The 17,423-nt window shown below is 46.1% G+C and overlaps 1 protein-coding gene across 3 annotated transcripts in view; it reads right to left on the bottom strand.

The window, feature by feature from the left end:
• MKX (mohawk homeobox) overlaps positions 1–17,142 on the bottom strand; it is a 46,426-nt gene extending 29,284 nt beyond the window's left edge. For 2 of the 3 annotated variants that reach the window (XM_075082582.1, XM_075082584.1), the window contains exons 1-5: positions 17,069–17,142; positions 16,609–16,856; positions 14,365–14,524; positions 7,537–7,690; positions 5,986–6,321 (exon numbers count right to left, since the gene is read on the bottom strand). In XM_075082582.1, the coding sequence (XP_074938683.1) occupies positions 5,986–6,321; positions 7,537–7,690; positions 14,365–14,524; positions 16,609–16,790 (832 nt within the window). In that variant the 5' untranslated portion in view covers positions 16,791–16,856; positions 17,069–17,142. Of the gene's footprint in view, positions 1–5,985; positions 6,322–7,536; positions 7,691–14,364; positions 14,525–16,608; positions 16,909–17,068 lie in introns of those variants that run through there. The other variant, XM_075082585.1, reaches the window with a different exon arrangement.
• Positions 17,143–17,423: the final 281 nt, after the last annotated feature.

Here is a 17,423-nt window from a genome sequence, read left to right as displayed (position 1 = left end):
GTCTGCTGCTTTTTTGGCTGCTGCTGCGAATATTTGCATTGGGGAAATTTTAATGGTCTCTGAGAAACAGAGGCGGGCTGCTGTACCAGCACAGGCAGCAGCAACCTGTGGCCATGGAAACATGGCTGATCCCCTGATTTTTTTGGTGTCTCTGATTCTTTGGTCAGATGTTGTCATCTTTTCCATTTCAAATCATTCATGCATGAACATCTCATTCTCTGCGATGATAAAGCTGTCAGGAGTCCTGAGATGTGCTGCCCTGAAGCAAGCTGCCTTGAAAATTCCTCTGTGGCCAAGCAACTGGCTCGAGCTAGTTTTTACTGAAGTATGCAGAAATTTGCCATGACATCAACAGAAGCAAAACCAGCAGAGGTGCACACGCACCTCCTCTGCTCCGTGGTGTCTCCACAGCAATTATACACAAATTATATCCATGAACATGATGCTTTTAGGAGCCCAACTGACCTACCTATAGCCCAATCTCCAGTATCTTTAATAAAATTTTTAAAAAAGCAAAAAACATTCACAACCTTTTGCATCTGAAAACAAACAGATAAAACAAGGATGCAAATGTTTGCACCCAGCACCTACGAGAAAACAAGTACTCTCTTTTCCCACAGAACTCACCATTAAAAGCAGGGAGTGGAGAGAAATGTCTCAGCAATGCCTACACTGCCAGGCGCACCGCTTCCCCTCGCAGCGGGGCTGGCTCCAGGCAAAGCGCTCCCCTGCCTGCTGGCAACCCCTGGGTGCCCAGGCTTTTGAGAAGGTGCTCTGCCCCCAGCGCCGTTGATGCTCCCAGCCCACTCAATGCTCTCTTCCTCCATTCCCCCACCTGCGAGAGGTTGAAACTGCTACCTTTCCACGGAAAAGATTCAGTTTTGATGAAGCACTGTTTTCCAGGGTCATGTGGAAATAACCCTGACCCGTTCCCCTTACAGCTCAAAAACTCAGAAACCGAGAAACTAAAGGGAATAAAAACCAGGTTATTTGATTTTTGCTGTTCAAACTGAAAGAAATGCAAAAAGTGAGCAACCAACTTAACTAGCTGGGAGTGGGCAGGATCTCTAAAATTCTCAAGTTTGGGCTATCACATCTGGTATATTAAACCTGACACTGTCCCTGTAGTAAAGCCGTTTCCTTTTAATCTTTCTTTAGAAAAAACAACAGAACAGCAAATTAAACGCAATCCTCTCCTCAGTTCTCAATTCCATGCTATTTCAGTGTTGACGAATCAGGTCATGCAATAATAAAATTCCTGCAGAAATATGATCTTAACTGTGTAACCTTCAAATCACAGTTATGCTGCTGTGTGCGTTTAATACTGTACTTGACATTCCCCTTTTCCATTTCACTTCTGGATGACATTAGGATCTGCAACAAGGACCTCCTTCAGCTCCCCCAGGTTACCATTTATTTTAAAGTATCCCCAAGGTCTCCAGCACCATTTAGATCAAACTTGCGAAAGTCACTGGTACTAGCGGTTTTTGCAGGTCCCTCGAGTTGTTTCTGAAAACAGGTTCCATTGTGTTCATATTATGCTTTTAAATTTTATAGCTCATTTTTAAATTACATGTTAATTTCTAAAAATGTTAAATTGCAAGGAAAAGTTGGCAAGGACCACACAAAATCACAGCACTGTTCTGCAGCTTGCTTGTGTCTCTCTATGGTACTTATGTGCATGGGTATACCCTTACATTTAAGTGCTCTGTATGAATGTGCACCTGATCTGGCAGCATGCTGAGGGTCTCATCAGAGGTGCTCAGTGTGCTGCAATAGACGACGCAGGATCATGCTTTATAAATCACAAACTTTGCAGGATCCAAATGAACAAAAGAAAGGAAGGTGAGAGGAAAGAAAAAGGCAGTAGTAATGAAAACATCATAAACAGAGCACACTCCTGAGTATAAATGTCTAAAAATAGAGATCAAACATCTTCAAAAATCAACCAGTAATTCAAGAGTTTTTTTAAAGGCCGCTCTCCTTTCCAGGCCTGCAAGTCTTTAGTTTCCTCACTATTTTTATTTGTTCTGGCTTTTCTACTGTGCTAAGTAACATATAAAGTGAAATCAATGAAAATCTGCCTACAGAAGAAAGTTAGAAAACTCCCTGTCCTGCCATTTCCTCTCTTTCTCTCATTTTAATTTTTGCTTTCGTTTACCAAACACAGCTCACTGGACAGCGATATCCCAGAAAGCCGTGATTTTTCATTTCCTTGTATGATAACGATGCAGAACATTTTGTTCCCGCAGGTGACTGACAACAGGGTACTCGCAGAGCAGTGCAGCGTGATTACAGAAAAAGGCAACATTTTAGTGATCTGTAAACCAAAGACTGGTGTTGCCACTTTAGATTTACGTCCAGCCTCTCTATAAACATTATTAGAACTTTTCCTTATACATTTCTGGAGTGCTTATTGCAGTCAGACTGTTGTTTCTGTGTGTGTTTGTACAACAAATACAGATAGGCAAGTCTGGTTTTGGTTATTCCTGTCACACAGAGAACCTGCTGTGAATGACAGCATGCCAAGGAGTTAATGAAAACTTGTTCTCCAACATGGATTTTTAACTAAACAAAAACACTGAACCAAGCCTTTCAGTGGTCAGTTTAAAACACATATTTGACCAATTATATATATTTATATATTATACCTGCACTAGGATTAATCCGAACTGAAATTTTCTGCCTTAAGTGAACACATTTGTGTATGTCATGTTATATACATAAGCATATTGGCTTACGACAGAAACGCTTACATATGCGACACATCCACATATGGCTGCGCTCTTTCCCAGCTGCTCCGTCCTCTCGCAGCGGCTCCCCCGGCAGCTCCCCGGCTCACCCAGCCACACAGCCGGAGCGGGATGGAGCGGCTAGGGGAGGCGGCAGCAGGGGCACCGCACCTGCGAGGGACCCGGCTCGGGGTTTGCTGCTCCCACCCCAGCACTAAAGCCGCTTCCCACGAGCCTGCAATAGTCCTGCAGAGGTATAAAGCGAGGCCGCTCTCCTGTCAGTTGGTTATATAGCCTGTCCTTGATCTTTTCACGGTATTTCCCAGTTGCATGAAGCTGGAGTGGCATATGGTCCTGTGTTTATAAGCATGTTAATGACTGAAATGGGAAACTATACAAGCCGTTTTCCTTATAAACGTTAAACTGCAATTTCTTGGTTTTGTCACTGGACGCTGCACTCGTACCCTGTTAATTTGGCGCAGGCTGTTGCGACGCATGTGGCCACACTGACCCCGGGCACTGGACTCCTGGGCAAAGTCGCTCCAGACACGCTGATGTACCTGAAATCAGGGTCTGGCCCATAACATGAACCAGACGCGGTGAGTAACCTTTCTACTCATGATCTGCTACGAAAAGTTGCTTTTACAGGAAAGCACGATAAAGAATTTGCTTCAACACCAACGACTGCCTGCTCTCAGGAGCACAGCAACCTTGCCAAACGTTTCTCAAAAATAGAATGTCAATCAGTTTTCTCGCTGCGCTTTTTGAAATGATACTAAAAACGTCTTCATTAAACTACAACATCTAGTAAGGACTTCACAATTCTGCTTCAACCCCCTTGTGTTAAAAATTAGCTGTTTCACTTAACAAAAAATTGCAGTGGGGAGCTCCTTATAAGTGGTGATATCTCACTTAAAAATACACTTGCTGCTTCCAGGAAGGCACGAGTGGCACAGTCATACATACCCTGGTATTTAGCTTAACCAAAATGGATTGCAGCTATTTTTGAGGACACACATACAGGTCTGCTACACAACTGCACTAAGAACTGCCATCCAAGGTATTCAAATTACAGAGAAAAGACATAAAAGAATAAAACATCCTTATTTACCTCTTTCTATCTAACAATAATTTAGCTAATTTCATCTATTTGTAAATCAGTTTCATGAGAATGGATGATAACTTGAAAACATCTGCTTTGTTCGTGAAGGGCCAATTCCTGCATGTTACATCATCAGAAAATCATTAATGAGACTGTAATCTTGTAAGTGAAAAAAGCCTGTTTGTACCTATTATACCCTGAATGTGCACGTGTACATAGGAAGGATATACCAAATAATATAGCGCGTGCACCTGATTGTTTTCTTTCTATCAGCAGGCTACTGTTTGTCTGCTTTGGAAATGTGAAAAGAATAAAAGATATTTAAGAACTGACTTAAATATGATCTCAAGAGGAGTTCCAGGAATGTCAGTTAAGAACTTTAAGGGCAAATATACTGGTTTTTAGTCATTCTAACCCAGCTTGTGAACTCACACAGTCACAGTGTGCCTGTCTCAGCCTTCTCATTAAAGACCATATTTTTCAGTGCAGCTTGGACCTTGGCAGGAAGTACTTAACCCAGTAGCAAATTTATTTCAATTTTTAAAAAGTCATGGTGTCCATTTTTAAATTGTGGTATAAAAGTACAGAAAAACAGAAGTTTACATATCTGAGCTGCTGCATCTGTTCTTGAGTAACTTTTCACTTAAAAATAAAACTTGGCAGACAATACGCCCATAATGCGGACCAAATGCATTTGGTATGTTAAAAAAAAAAAAGCTAAATGAGCGGAGAGAGTTAATTTTGTAACTTCTTCATCATGCATGCACTATTCTTGCTCCCCATGAGATCCCATTTCTTTACGGGATCCACACTCCCCCTTGGTCGTCCCCTGATGACCTGCACGCACCAGAGCTTTCAGCCTCCTGAAATTCTTGTAGCTCCTCCAAAGGGACAAAAAATCACATGAAACATGCCCGGAAAGAGAGGGCAAAGGCTGCAAACTCAAGAGGCTGCAAAGGCAAGGGGCACCTGAACCTGTCTGCCAGGGAAGCCAAGGGGAACCAAGTGCAATATCTAAATCTATAGTAATTTTAGTGCAAAACCCTCCAGTACTTTTCATCAATATTCATCCTCCCCAAAAATGATGCTGCCTGCAGGGTGCCTGGAAGAATAACACCCCCCCTCCCCACCCCCTCGAAAGGCCCTGGGACAACGCGAAGGGCTGCCACAATGGGTGGAAACCCTGAGATGCCGTTGGAGACCTCCAGAGCTTGGTATGCAAAACTTCATTTTTTCAAAGATAAGGGGACAGCCTTTGCTTTATGTGCCCAAAGAAATACAGAACAAGCTTCACAAGAAGAGCTTTCCAGCACTCCCTGCCCCACAGGGACCTAAGCAGGTCCTGATCTTGCCCTGATTTACAGCAATTTACTGGCATGAACCAGGCAGTCCCATGTGCCTTCCTGTGGCTGGTAACACAACGGATGATATAAATCATGCTTTTATGTTTTTATTGATAAGATAAAAATAATAAATTATGTGTAAACCTTCAAAAAAATTAAGCCAAGATATTTAATGGCCAAGTCTGTGGCCCCTTAGCTCAGTGCACTGTGTCTGGAGAGTGATGCAGAAATTGGTCTAAATTAATCCATGCATTCCTAAGAGATGCATGAGCACCAAAGGGCCATGTGTCAGAGAAGGCACTCAGAGTACAGAAAAGATGCTGGTACGGCCGAGGAAGGTGTCTATGTGCACTCCATTGTGAGGCAGTATGGCTCACGTAAGTGCCACAAACAGCCACCTTGAAATTTTGAAACCTGCCTCTTCATCCCAGCTGGAGCCACAAAGTACTTTCATCCTCCTTTAGTCCTCCCCTATTGTAACAGAATGCTCAGGAGTTTTCTCCTTCTTTAGGCCTGTCTTAATGCTGACAAAAATGACCTGTAAATGTCATTTCAAAAATCATCCCCATAGCTCCATTCAAAAAGCAAACCAACTTCATTAGCAGCCAATAACAGCACTTAACTTCAACACTGCTGACAGAACTTCTCCAGTGAGCGAGAGGGTGGACGGGAGTTATCCACTCGCACAGGAAAGGATGGACAGGAGTGATCTACCCTCATGAAAGACACAATCAGGTGACACTCATTCCAGGTGACACCGTCCACCAAAGCTGGCTGTATCAGAAATGATGCAGAAAGAATCCCTTACCTGTCCGGTAGACAAAATTGCCTTCTGTCTCTGATGATGATGGAGACACCAATTCCTCCTCAAATTCATTGGAACTAAATGAACCAGAGTGATTCCTTTGCCTTGTTTTTTCCATCATAGCTGCATTAGTAGCCATGACATGTCTCAATGAGTCATTCAGGTAACGATTCAATAAGCTGCTTTTGTATTTGGGGGGTGACACGTAATCCTCATTGGCACTTGTTTCTGGTCTCACTCCTGTTTTTATTACTGAACTTTCAGTTTTAATCACAGTGTGGTGAACTGGTTTGTTATATCCCCCTTCATTCATATGGTTTCTTGGAGGATTTTCTCCATCTGAAAACAAAGGAAGAAAGATACAGTATTGCATCAAATACCTAATATTTAACACAACGCTTTCTCTACATGTTTTAAATTGCTATAAATACAACCAAACCTAGACAAATAGTTTTAGACTTCAGCATTAGACAATGATTTTAATTTTTTTCTGTTCACACATTGCTCACACTAGTTCCCAGGGTTCTCAGATGTTCCAGCTATTCCAAATAAATTAACTGTGGAAAACAGAGTCTGGATCTAATTTGTTCATGAGCAATACAAGGCAGGTAGAAAAAAACTGAGACGTGCCCTAAATCAATCACAAACATTTCAAATCTGGGTGAATAAGCTGAATTCTTACTGCCATAGCTTGAATTTGGCTTCTCCTGAGTACTATGACATATTTAAGCATATTTGCTTAAACTGTACTCTTCTAATTGTCCTGCAACCAATCTTTTAAAGGGGAGTACAAACCAAAGAAATATGAGTACAAACTGAAATCAGAACAAAGAAAATTGAAACTGAGTACAAATTGAAACATATTCTTCTAAAAATTCATATGCACATTTCTGACAAGGTTCTGCAGCATTTGTTCCTGCCAATGTATCTCCATGTCACAACCAACTAAAAAAAGCACCCACGCATAATTAATACAAATGTTCGATCAGAAAATATAGGGTGCTATTTTAAAAATTCCTACATTTGTTAATTTGGATAAGAAAGAGAATTTCAGTTCACCTTTTAGGGAAAATGTTTGCTGATAAAATACACGAAATAAATAACAGTAATATTCAGTTTACAATATAATAACCCCCACTGAAGTTAATCAGATTCTCTTGTTAATTATGTGATATTGCTATAGCCCTTCCATCAAGGAAAGTACTAGTCAAGAGATTTCTCATTTCCTTAAACCAACAAATGTAATTGATTTTTTCCTTTAATGCAGATTAAAGCAATAGGGTTGTAGAATCTAATGAACTAACAATTACCTTTCTAGTAACAATGCTATACGAACCAGACAAATAACATGCAGCCAGAGTATCACCCCAATTGACCTACACAGTCCTGCTTTGCAAGACTGCGTAGCAGTTGGGAGCCAAAACTGGCATCTAATTCACAAAAAGTAAAGTTGGATCCACTGAGGGTGTTTCATGAGAAATCAGAGCTAGCTTAGGATACCTGATACTTTATATTCTAATCCGTTTAAATTTTATAAAAAGAGCATCAACAAACCTTCAGAGCATGAGTCATCACTGCTGACGCTGAGTCGCTCAGCATTTCCTTGAACATATTTGTTGTACAGCTTTATTCGTAAAGCCCAGCTAAGATCTGGTTGCCTGACAGTATTCTTCAGGCGACGTCTTGCATTGGCAAACCAGTTTGATACCTGCACATAAATGAATGTATTAGTTCCCCTTGAAAATGATGCAAATAAACAAACCTAACCCATATAGTTTTGATTAGTTTTATGTATATCCTAATAGAATGTCAAACAAGAGAAACATGAACAGGAGTCCGTGAAACTATCACTGAGCAGGCACCTCAGACAAGAAGGCAGGTTCAGGCTTTCCACCCTTCCCAAGTGTTAGCAGACCCTTACTATTAACATGGTTTTAATTAAGGTGACCCAAAATACTAATTTTATATCCATCTTTCTTTTTTATTAAGGATAACACCCTGAACTTTCAATATGAATCTTCACTATATGACTAACATACTAAATGAAAACTAATAGCTGGTGTTAGGTAATTTGCCTTTTGGCATTTAAGTAGGCTACAATAAGGCTGTTGAACAGAAAAACCCATTCTGAATTTGGTTATATAAAAGCCAAAATTCTCCCTCACACCTTATCAGTACCCTGAGAGCTAGCGGGTATCAGGAAAGCCTTACACAGCATATAACCTGAGTCACTGCAGAAATCAACTATTTGCACTACAGAGCAGCAGCTTTTATGAGCTCTTTCTGTTATGGAAACCCAAAAAAGCAGTAAAGATGCAGATTCCTCACCCACGGACTACTAGAGAAGAGGCTGGTTTGTCTTTGTTCTTCTCAGCTGTGGAGCATTTTCTAGTTTGACATTGCGAACAGGTACACATTAGTATCCCTCCTGCATACAGGGTCACCACAAAGTCAGGCTCAAACACAAGGATTTCACGGCGCTTTAGGTATTGAATGAGCAAAGGGCATGGTACAGTCTTCTGTGCCAGCAGTGCTAATCAAACCACCACATGGGATGCATGTGCTTGCAGTGACTTTGCATGAAAGCGTACCTGAGAAAATGCTGGCCTTGACTGTAAAATAGGAAATACTGATACTGACAGAGTGACCTAACCATAACCTTACTAGGAGCAAGAGCAGAGGCATGCTACTTACAGTCTAACAATATTTGTTTAATGATAAATCAGGTCTTAAAAATGCTATTTACTCCTTGCAGGAATAACTGTATTTTGACGTGACCTCTGCGACAAGGAGACAGAGTAGCATTACTTGCAAAGGAGAATGTAAAGAATGTCACTAGAGTCTACAGCCCCGCTCACATCTTTGTGCTGTGAAAGGGCACACGGAGGAAGCTGACACTACGGCGGTCATATTCTGACTTGGGAACAATCATACCATTTAAATTATGTTAACTTGCAAAGCAAGTTAACACATGTTTTATCAATACATGCTACCCCACCTACTAGAGAGCCAAACTGTAGACTTCAGTGTTGGATTTTGGCCCTAGTTTTGTCATCTGTCTAATGTAGCTAAGGTTGTATAAATTGCACAGAAGTATTTGGCTAATTATTCTGGATTGATAATCTCTTCTAGGGTGATTATGAGAAAGATAAACACTATCTGCTTAAAGGAAAAACAAAACTCCAGTTCAGAGTCCCACCCAGAACTTAACAGTGGTGCCTTAAGCCTGTCACTTTGATTTTACTTAAAATCACATTTACATGAAACAGGGTTCCCCTGAAAACACAGTGAGCCCTGGATCAGTGCTCAGATGCTGAACACATAACTTAACAAACCATGTAGTTTGCTATGACAGGTTAGAAGACCAAAACTGTAGCTGGCAGAGAAGAGTAAGTAATTTTAATTCTCTTCTAAGGCTACTTGTTTATATTCATCATATTGACACAGCAATCATTATAGTAAACCAGAAAGGGTGGCCTGGAATCTATCCACTTTCTAACACCGTTAACAAACTCACTCCAGACTGCTCAGCTGAAGCAGCAGTCACCTGGCTGCTGCATGATTTAGTGTAACTCTGAAATCAAGTATGTAATGATAGAGATGGATCAATCCAGGGTCCCACTGCATATTATAGCAGTTATTGGCATCCTCTTACAAAACTGACAGCTTTCCAACATCTCACTAGAAAGAGGTTCATTATGCTCCATTTCATTACAGATTGAAATATTTCATCAGTGAAGTGCCACACACAGAAAAGAAAGATAGGGCAGCATTAGTGTGACTCATACATAAAAGCAATTAAATTTAGCAGGAGTGATTTTGCATGGTACTCTTCATTTATTTTGGACTCATTCTTCCCATGCCAAACTTCACTTTCTGCATATCAATATGAAAAGATGAGTAATATTTTAAGTCTTCTGCCATGACAAGAGGAAACAGTAGTATTTGATCATTATGAAAGAACCTTAAGTCAGCATTTACAAAAGGAGCTTTTTGCTAAAGCACCGAATGGCAAACTCTCACTCCAGAAACTCTTCTCCCAAATGCAACTACAACAAGACCCGCTGAAGCTGAAGGCAAATCCACTTAAGAGATTTTTAGGTTATATCTACAGTGTGGTATCTCAGGGTGTCTTCTTGTTCTTGGGCACTGGTGTATGTTCCTGGAAAATCTTGACCTTTAAGACACCAAGATATTCAACACCTCCCCCACTCTTCAGTCCTGGACAGCTTCCAGGTGTGTGGACTGGAAAAGGCTGCATGGCCACAGGCAGTACCAGACAGCATGCTCACCCTGATCTCCAGCCATGGGCTGGGTTATTACAGGCTGCTCGTGGCTCCTTTAAATCCAAGGACAGTCTTGTCACTAACTTCAACCAGCCTCAAATGTTACCTTGTATATCCATGCAGCCTCTATAAAGTTGCATGCCTGCTGCTGTAGGTCCCACTCACTACAAGTGCCTGTTTGCACCACACTTAAGCTATTACAAAAAGAAACAACCTAACCTGCCAAAAGCCATCCATCCTTTATGACAGCCCCAGGTTACACTACTGTGATCTCCAAAAATAATAAAAAAACACAACACAATGATTTACATACAAGCCAGTGGGAAAATCTTTGTCTCAGAAACTTCCCAAAGAACTAACTGTCTTGAAAAAAAACACATGACGAAACTCACTATTTTTGTAAAGTAACAATCATGCAGTTCTTCAAGAAGTAAAAAGACAAAACCCAAGGAGAACGATGATAGATGTGCTTTCCAGCATTCATATTTTACAGCAGCTCAGTCATTCCCAAAGAGCATCAGGTACTTACATCGGCATCATGAAATATTGACCCTCTGGCTTTGCTTCTGAAGAGACTCTTGAATTTTATTGTAATTCGTTCTGCTTCACTGCTTAAGAGTGGCCAAAATATCAGAAAGGGAACAGAAATCAAGCGATTCTCCTCCTCCAGTAATCCAGATATGCCTTTATGGATCTGAATACTATTAAATCCATAGCAGCACATGACCTATATATTAATTCTAGTATTGCAAAAAACTTCTCTTCAACAATATGGCCATTCATATTTCTTTCTGGAAGCAATATACTGCCATTTTTCTTTTTTATTTCACAAGAACATCTAAACCAAAATTTAAAATCAAATTAATCAAGCACTGTGGTAATAATACACATGAAAATGTAGCATATTAATAGGACAAATTATTGGATTCTGAATTGGAATCTAATTGAAGTAAAACATAAAATGCCTTTTCAAACTATATTGCTTTTTGGTTTCCTGCTTTGGCAGTTGGGGAAGTAAAAAACTTAGGACTGTTGGACTGAAAGCTGCAATAACATTTGCCTTGAGGACTCCTGAAGACCTTGTTGGCCTGCTCAGGAATAAGGCAGCCCAGAATTTGCCCCAGGTTTTGCCACCACTCATTAAGAAAGAAGATGATTTATGATTCCTGTGAAATCCTACCTCCTTGAAAGAGTTTGACTTTCCTTCACTACTCTTGGACACGCAACTGGAACATCCCCTTGCTGTCCCACTGCACCCGGGAACAGGAGATTAAGTGAAAGTATTAGTGAGGTAGAATAAATTAATTTAAAATCAGCCAACTGGGTGACAGCAAAACATGAAAACAAAATAGTGGAAGATTTGACATGCAGATACTGTCCTAATAATAACAGTAGAAAACAGGGCTGGATGTTCACCTCCTTGTCTCACAGAAGACGGGTTACAACTATGCCACAGCCCAGCAAAAGCTCCTTTGGATAGAGGGTACATACTGGAATAAGGTTCATTAGATGAAAGAAAAGCACAAGGAGAAGAGTTAACAGCCATACTATCAATATCACTGTGACCAACATCATCTTCCAAGCAGCTGCTGAAGAGCTTTTCCAAGGTCGGCAGTCAGGTGAAAAACAAAAAACCCCAACCACTCATTCCCTAAACAGCATTTTGGCGGAAACTCAAAGGGATTTTCAACAGTATCTTTTATCTTCCCTAGGGCTTCAAATGACAAGGTGTCAGCACACAAGGGATGCTGGGATGAGGTAATAGCTGTCAGCAGACAACAGCCTCCACAGGATTGGAAAGCTGTGGGGCAAGTGTATGGTCCCACCAAGAGCAAACACCACGGGACAGCACCAAGAATATGAGACAGGTCAGTGAACATGAAGGCATGTAACCCAGAGAAAACATCATACAGATTCCTTGTTCCCCAACAATGTCTGGTCTTGCTAAATTAGAAAAGCAATCACACGAGACCCTGGTTGGTGCTTTTGCAAAGTGCCCCTCCTGGGAGAGAAGCAAAGCTTTCCAACAGATACCCAGTCCCGAGCCTGCTCTCAGTTATACCACTCAGCTGAATGAGCACAGCCTTTGGGGAGGCTATTTCAGATGTACCCAGTGTGACTGAGATCACAGCCTGGCGCTTTCTCCCTCACTCTCAGAGAACAAGAATTTTGATCTGGATTACAGTCTTGTTCTTTCTGGGCATCCAAAAAGTAGATGTGGGGCGTGTGTTGTTTTGTTCTTCCAGGCTCAGGAATTACTGCTGGTGCCAGACATATGTATTTACCTCTCATACATACGCTATCATATTCCTGGATTAAAAGAGCATTGCACCCAAATGATGGAAGAAACATCTGGGGTTTCTTTTTGATGGTGTGCTTCTGTAAATGAAGATAGATGTGCTGGTTTGCACAGCTCTTTCAAATATTACAGTTCATAGAAATAAGGCTGGTCAAATTCAGCGTCAGCGTAAATCCATTGGAGTCATGGGGGTACAGAGATGATTCTTTTTAATTTTATTCTACGCCTTACATACATCGTAAAACTCTACGGAGCAGTGGCCGTGGCTCACTTGATGCTTTTATAGAGGCTAACACAGCACATTTATCAAAGGATTTATCAAAGGTGCCACAAGAGAAATACTGCAAAAACCCACCAGTTTTTTTCCCTTGTCTGTTCATTCTGAGGCATTTATAAAAGAACAGGAGAAGAACTCAAGATGTCATTACTGCAGAAGTCTCCCAATATGCATTCTGGATCTATGTTTTAAATCTCATGTAAAAACACAGGAACATTCTAAAAGCCATAGTCCAATAACCTACTCCTATTGAATTGCAGCATTGAATGGAGAGTGTTTATGTAATCGTATTTTTAAAAGTCTGAGCAAACCTTTCATGTATATTTTTTAAAAGCAAGAAAAGTTGTTTTAACTGTGTCTTCCAGTTATAACTGGCATTTTCTGAGACATTAATATTATTTTTGTCAAAGCTATAGTGTTTTTTCTAGTGCAATAGTTTCACAGTGAGGTACTAAAGTGTAAAAGTTTCCCATTTTGCTGTTACTAGGATTGAAGTTCACAGCATTGGCTTTTTTTTGATGGAGTACTCAAAATAATAATGCTGAATTGCCACCTTCCTTTTCTAATACTTCATGCTATTTTGAAGTCTTCATGTCCTTTCAAAGTGACACATAAGGTGTTAGGCAGAGTGCTGAGGACCCGATCCTGCACACACATGTGTTTCATTTTATGCACCTAGCAGTAGCTCCCAGTAAGGAAATTAAATTATTCACAATGCATAAATCTTAGCAGCATCCAGACTTGAGATAGCATCACTCAGCAACCGATAGCATTTAACCACATATTTCAGTAGAGTGCCAGATGGCAAAGAGAACAAAGAAGTAAGATTTATCAACATTTGCAGCCAACTTTATATTTCTTACTGCAACACAACTGCCAGTCATTTCAGGGAAGTTTTACCTGAGAGCAAACCAATTACTCCCCATGTCTAATTACAATATAATGATAATTCCTGCAAGACTGCGAAGCACAGTCACCACACGCGAAGTCGCGGCACACAGTGTGTATGGTGCCACTAACGTCTGTGCAACAGGTGAGGATTATTATCAGAACAATATAACTGTTTCCATTCCAGCCCATTTTCAGAAGGGAAAAGAGTAGCTCCCTACAACTTCCTCAACAATTCCCATTCTGTGCTGAAACCTCCTACTAATTTTTTTTACCTGAAAATTTTTCAAGACCAAGCAAAAATATTTCCACTGTATTTATGAATGAGATTAAAGGATGGAGGCATCTTTTGCTAGAAGGCAAAGCACACGCCTTTTGCCAATTGCCAGGATAGCCCAGATGTGTGGAATTCCTGTTTGGGGGATACAGGCCTGCTGGAGGGGGAGCCCTGGGGAGGGTGGAGGGAAGGATGACCACTGGAGCCCTGGCCTTGCTGGCTGCACTGATGCCTCCCCTGATGCCCAGTGCTGCCCCTTGCACAGCGCGCAGGGGGGCTTTGGCTGTCCCTGTCCCTCCCCGCCGTGAAACGCCGCAGTGCAGCCGCCGGAGGTGGGGGCAGGGGGGTCCCTTACCTGCACCAGGGTCATCTGGGAGCCGAGGGCCAGCAGAATCTTCTCGGTCTTGGTGGGGTAGGGGTTGTCGCGGTGCTTGTAGAGCCACTGTTTGAGCGGCCGCGCCATGTCCTGCAGCGCCTGCCGCTTGTGCCGCACCTTCCCGCCGCTCTGCCGCGCCCTGCCGCGGAGAAGGGGCGCTCAGGCCTGCGGCCGGGGCCGCGGGCACCTCCACGGTACCCCCACCCCGGCCCCGGGTGCGGCGCCGAGCTCCCCCTCCCCGCCGCCGCTGCGGTGCGGGAGACGCCCATGGGTGCGCGCTCACCCGCGGAGCGCCCTGCCCGGGGAGACCCTGCCCGGGGGGACCCTGCCCGGGGGGGTGCCCCGACCCCGGGGTGCGCCCTGCCAGCGTCTGGCCCTGCCCGGGGGGGAGCCGAGCCGCCGAGCCGCGGGGTGCTCGGGGACTTTCCACGGCTGCGCCCCCAACCCGGGCCGGCTGCTCAGGAGAAGGGGATGCCGCCGCTCCCCCGAACCCCGCGGTTGGGGTCTGGGGGAGCGGACTGGGAGGGGAGGCCTCGGCCGTGATGCCGCTGCGGGCCCGGGCGTGTCCACCGCGGGGATTTCAGCGGGGTCAGGGCTCCGCCGGTGCGGAGTTTGCGCGTCCCGATGCTTTCGGTGCTCAGCATCTGCCGTGCGTGCGGTCGGTCTGTTCACCGCGGGGAGGGGGGGCTTTCCCGAGGGGCCCGATCCCGCCTGGCACGGCCCCGGCCGCGCACCCCAGCGCGGCGCAGCCGGGAGAGGAGGGCTGCGGTGCGGGCTGCCCCCGGCGCCAGCCGAGCCTGTCCCCGCCCGAATTAATTTCCCGGTTATATTCAGAGATACCGGCGGCATCGAGCACCGCCTGGGTCACCTCCCTGCTCGGAGCCGGGGGAGCAGGCGTCCCCCTCCCAGCGCCTCCGAACAGCCCCCCAGGCCCCGCGTCTCCTGGGGGAAAGAGGTGAGACCGGACGGATGAGAATCAACTCCCGTAAAAAAAAATATATATATATATATATATAAATAAAAGGAAAAGGTGTTTGTTTGTAAAAAGCTGTCGAAAACAAAAAGAGAGTGAAAAATACCGGGGGAATCGGAAAACCCAGAGACGAGCTGGGGGCGGCGGGGAAGCTCCGGCGGCGGCGGCGGCAGAGGGCGCCACGGGGCCGCGCCGCGCCGAGCCGGGCCGGGCCGAGCTGAGCTGAGCTGAGCCGGGCCGGGCCGGGCCAAGCCGTGCCATGCCGAGCCGAGCCGGGCCGTGCCGCCGCCGGCGCTGCCTCGACCAGGGCTCCCTCGGCAGCCCAGCTCCGCCGCGATCGGCTGCTAATAACATTTCGATGAAACATAACCTGCGAACCACCAACCAGCACCGCCGTTAAAGTACGAGCTGATGCAATCGTTAAGGTGGAAATTCGGCAGTAAAAAGAGCTCCGCGGGATTTTTCGGTTTCGGTGCCTCCTGACTGCGTTCCTTAGTCTTTACTTTGTAAAGCTGACCCGTAATGATGTCTGGTCTGCGCTCGCCAGTTCAACACTTAGGGCTAACGCTGACAACCCGCCGGAGCTAACACGTCCCCTCATCACCTCCTATTTCACCTGTTCCAGCACAACAACAACAAAAAAAAAATCAGCCACAGATGGCTTAGCCTCAGCTGCCTTGTTAGCAAAACCGATCCAAACATCACCCTGCCCAGCCCTGGACTGGCAGCGACCTACTCCGTTTTAAATCCCATCCCAGGAGATGCACGGACAACGCAGCCCCTTCCCGTCCGCCCGTTCAGCGCGGTGCAAACCAGCCGGGACGGCGGGAGAAGTGCCGGGGGCTGCCCCGGCCCTGCCGCCGCCCCGGCCCGCAGGTCTCACGCGTCCCGCCTTGCGCCTCTGTTTTGGGGGCTTCGATTACACGGTGCGCTCGACCAAACCTGGCGAGCCCCGGTTTCCCGTTTGTTTTTGTCGGGAGGCTGCGAGGGGGGACGTCGAACCCCGCAGGGCAGGAGCGCTCCGTCTGGCACATCTCAGCCCAATCGGACGCCTCTCCATCACCTATCACCGGAATTTCCCACCGTAGCTGTGGGAAGAGAGTCGCGGAGAGTACGGACCCGGGCTCTGGAGGAGGACCCATCTCGGAACCCTTCTCGCCACCCCAAACCGGCTGCGCGGCGGCCAGGAGCGGCGCGCAGGGGAGCACCGGCCCCCGGAGCCGGTGCGCGGCGCGGAGCGCAGGGCATACCCCGTCCGCCGGTTGCGCAGGCTGAGGCTCTCCTTGATGGACGGGCTGTCGGGGAGCAGCACCTCGGCGTGGTGCGGCCCCTCCACCACCCCCACGTAGGGCCGGCCGCTCCGCTCCCGCTCCTTGGCGTCCTCCTCGAAAAGCACCTGGCCGCTGAGCTTGCTGAAGACGATGGTGTTCATGGTGCGGGGGCTGGGGGCCACCGTCGGGCTGGCCGCCGGCTCCGAGGTGCGGGAGCTCGCTCTGCGCTGCGGGGAGGCGGCAGCGGTCACGGGGCAGCCGCGCCGAACCGCCGAGACCCGCCCGGCGCGACCGGCGGGGGGGGGGCAGCGCGGAGGCACCGGGCGCCGCCTGCCCACCCACGGGGGGCAGCCGGCCCCTCCCACGTCCCGGCCCGCTCCCACGGCCCCCCCACCCAAGTCCGGTCCGCTCCCGCGGCCCGGTCCGCTCCCACTCGCACCTCGCCGCCAGCCTCCGGCGCGCTCCTCGCTCCGTGTCGCAATAGTCGGAACGGGGTTTTTCTGTTGGGTTTGGTGTGTGTGTCTCTCTGTCTCTCTCTCCCCCCCCCCGCCTTTTTTTTTCCCCTTCCCCTCCCCTCCCCCGGAATGATTTTCCCCTTCCCCCTCCCCAAACGGGGAGGGAAACAAATTGTTTTTAACGACCACCAAATGCGCCGAGCCGGCGCCCGGAGGCACAGCCGCCGCGCAGCCACTCACACTGCCGGGACCGCCGCTGCCCATCCCCGGCGCGGGCGGGGGGGGCACCGCCGGCTAGGGGACCCCGGCAGCCCCGGCAAGGGCAGGGCCCCGGCCCGG

Source organism: Phalacrocorax aristotelis, chromosome 2, assembly GCF_949628215.1.
Source record: "Phalacrocorax aristotelis chromosome 2, bGulAri2.1, whole genome shotgun sequence".
Classification (NCBI taxonomy): domain Eukaryota; kingdom Metazoa; phylum Chordata; class Aves; order Suliformes; family Phalacrocoracidae; genus Phalacrocorax; species Phalacrocorax aristotelis.
This window is presented reverse-complemented; position numbering and strand designations above follow the sequence as displayed.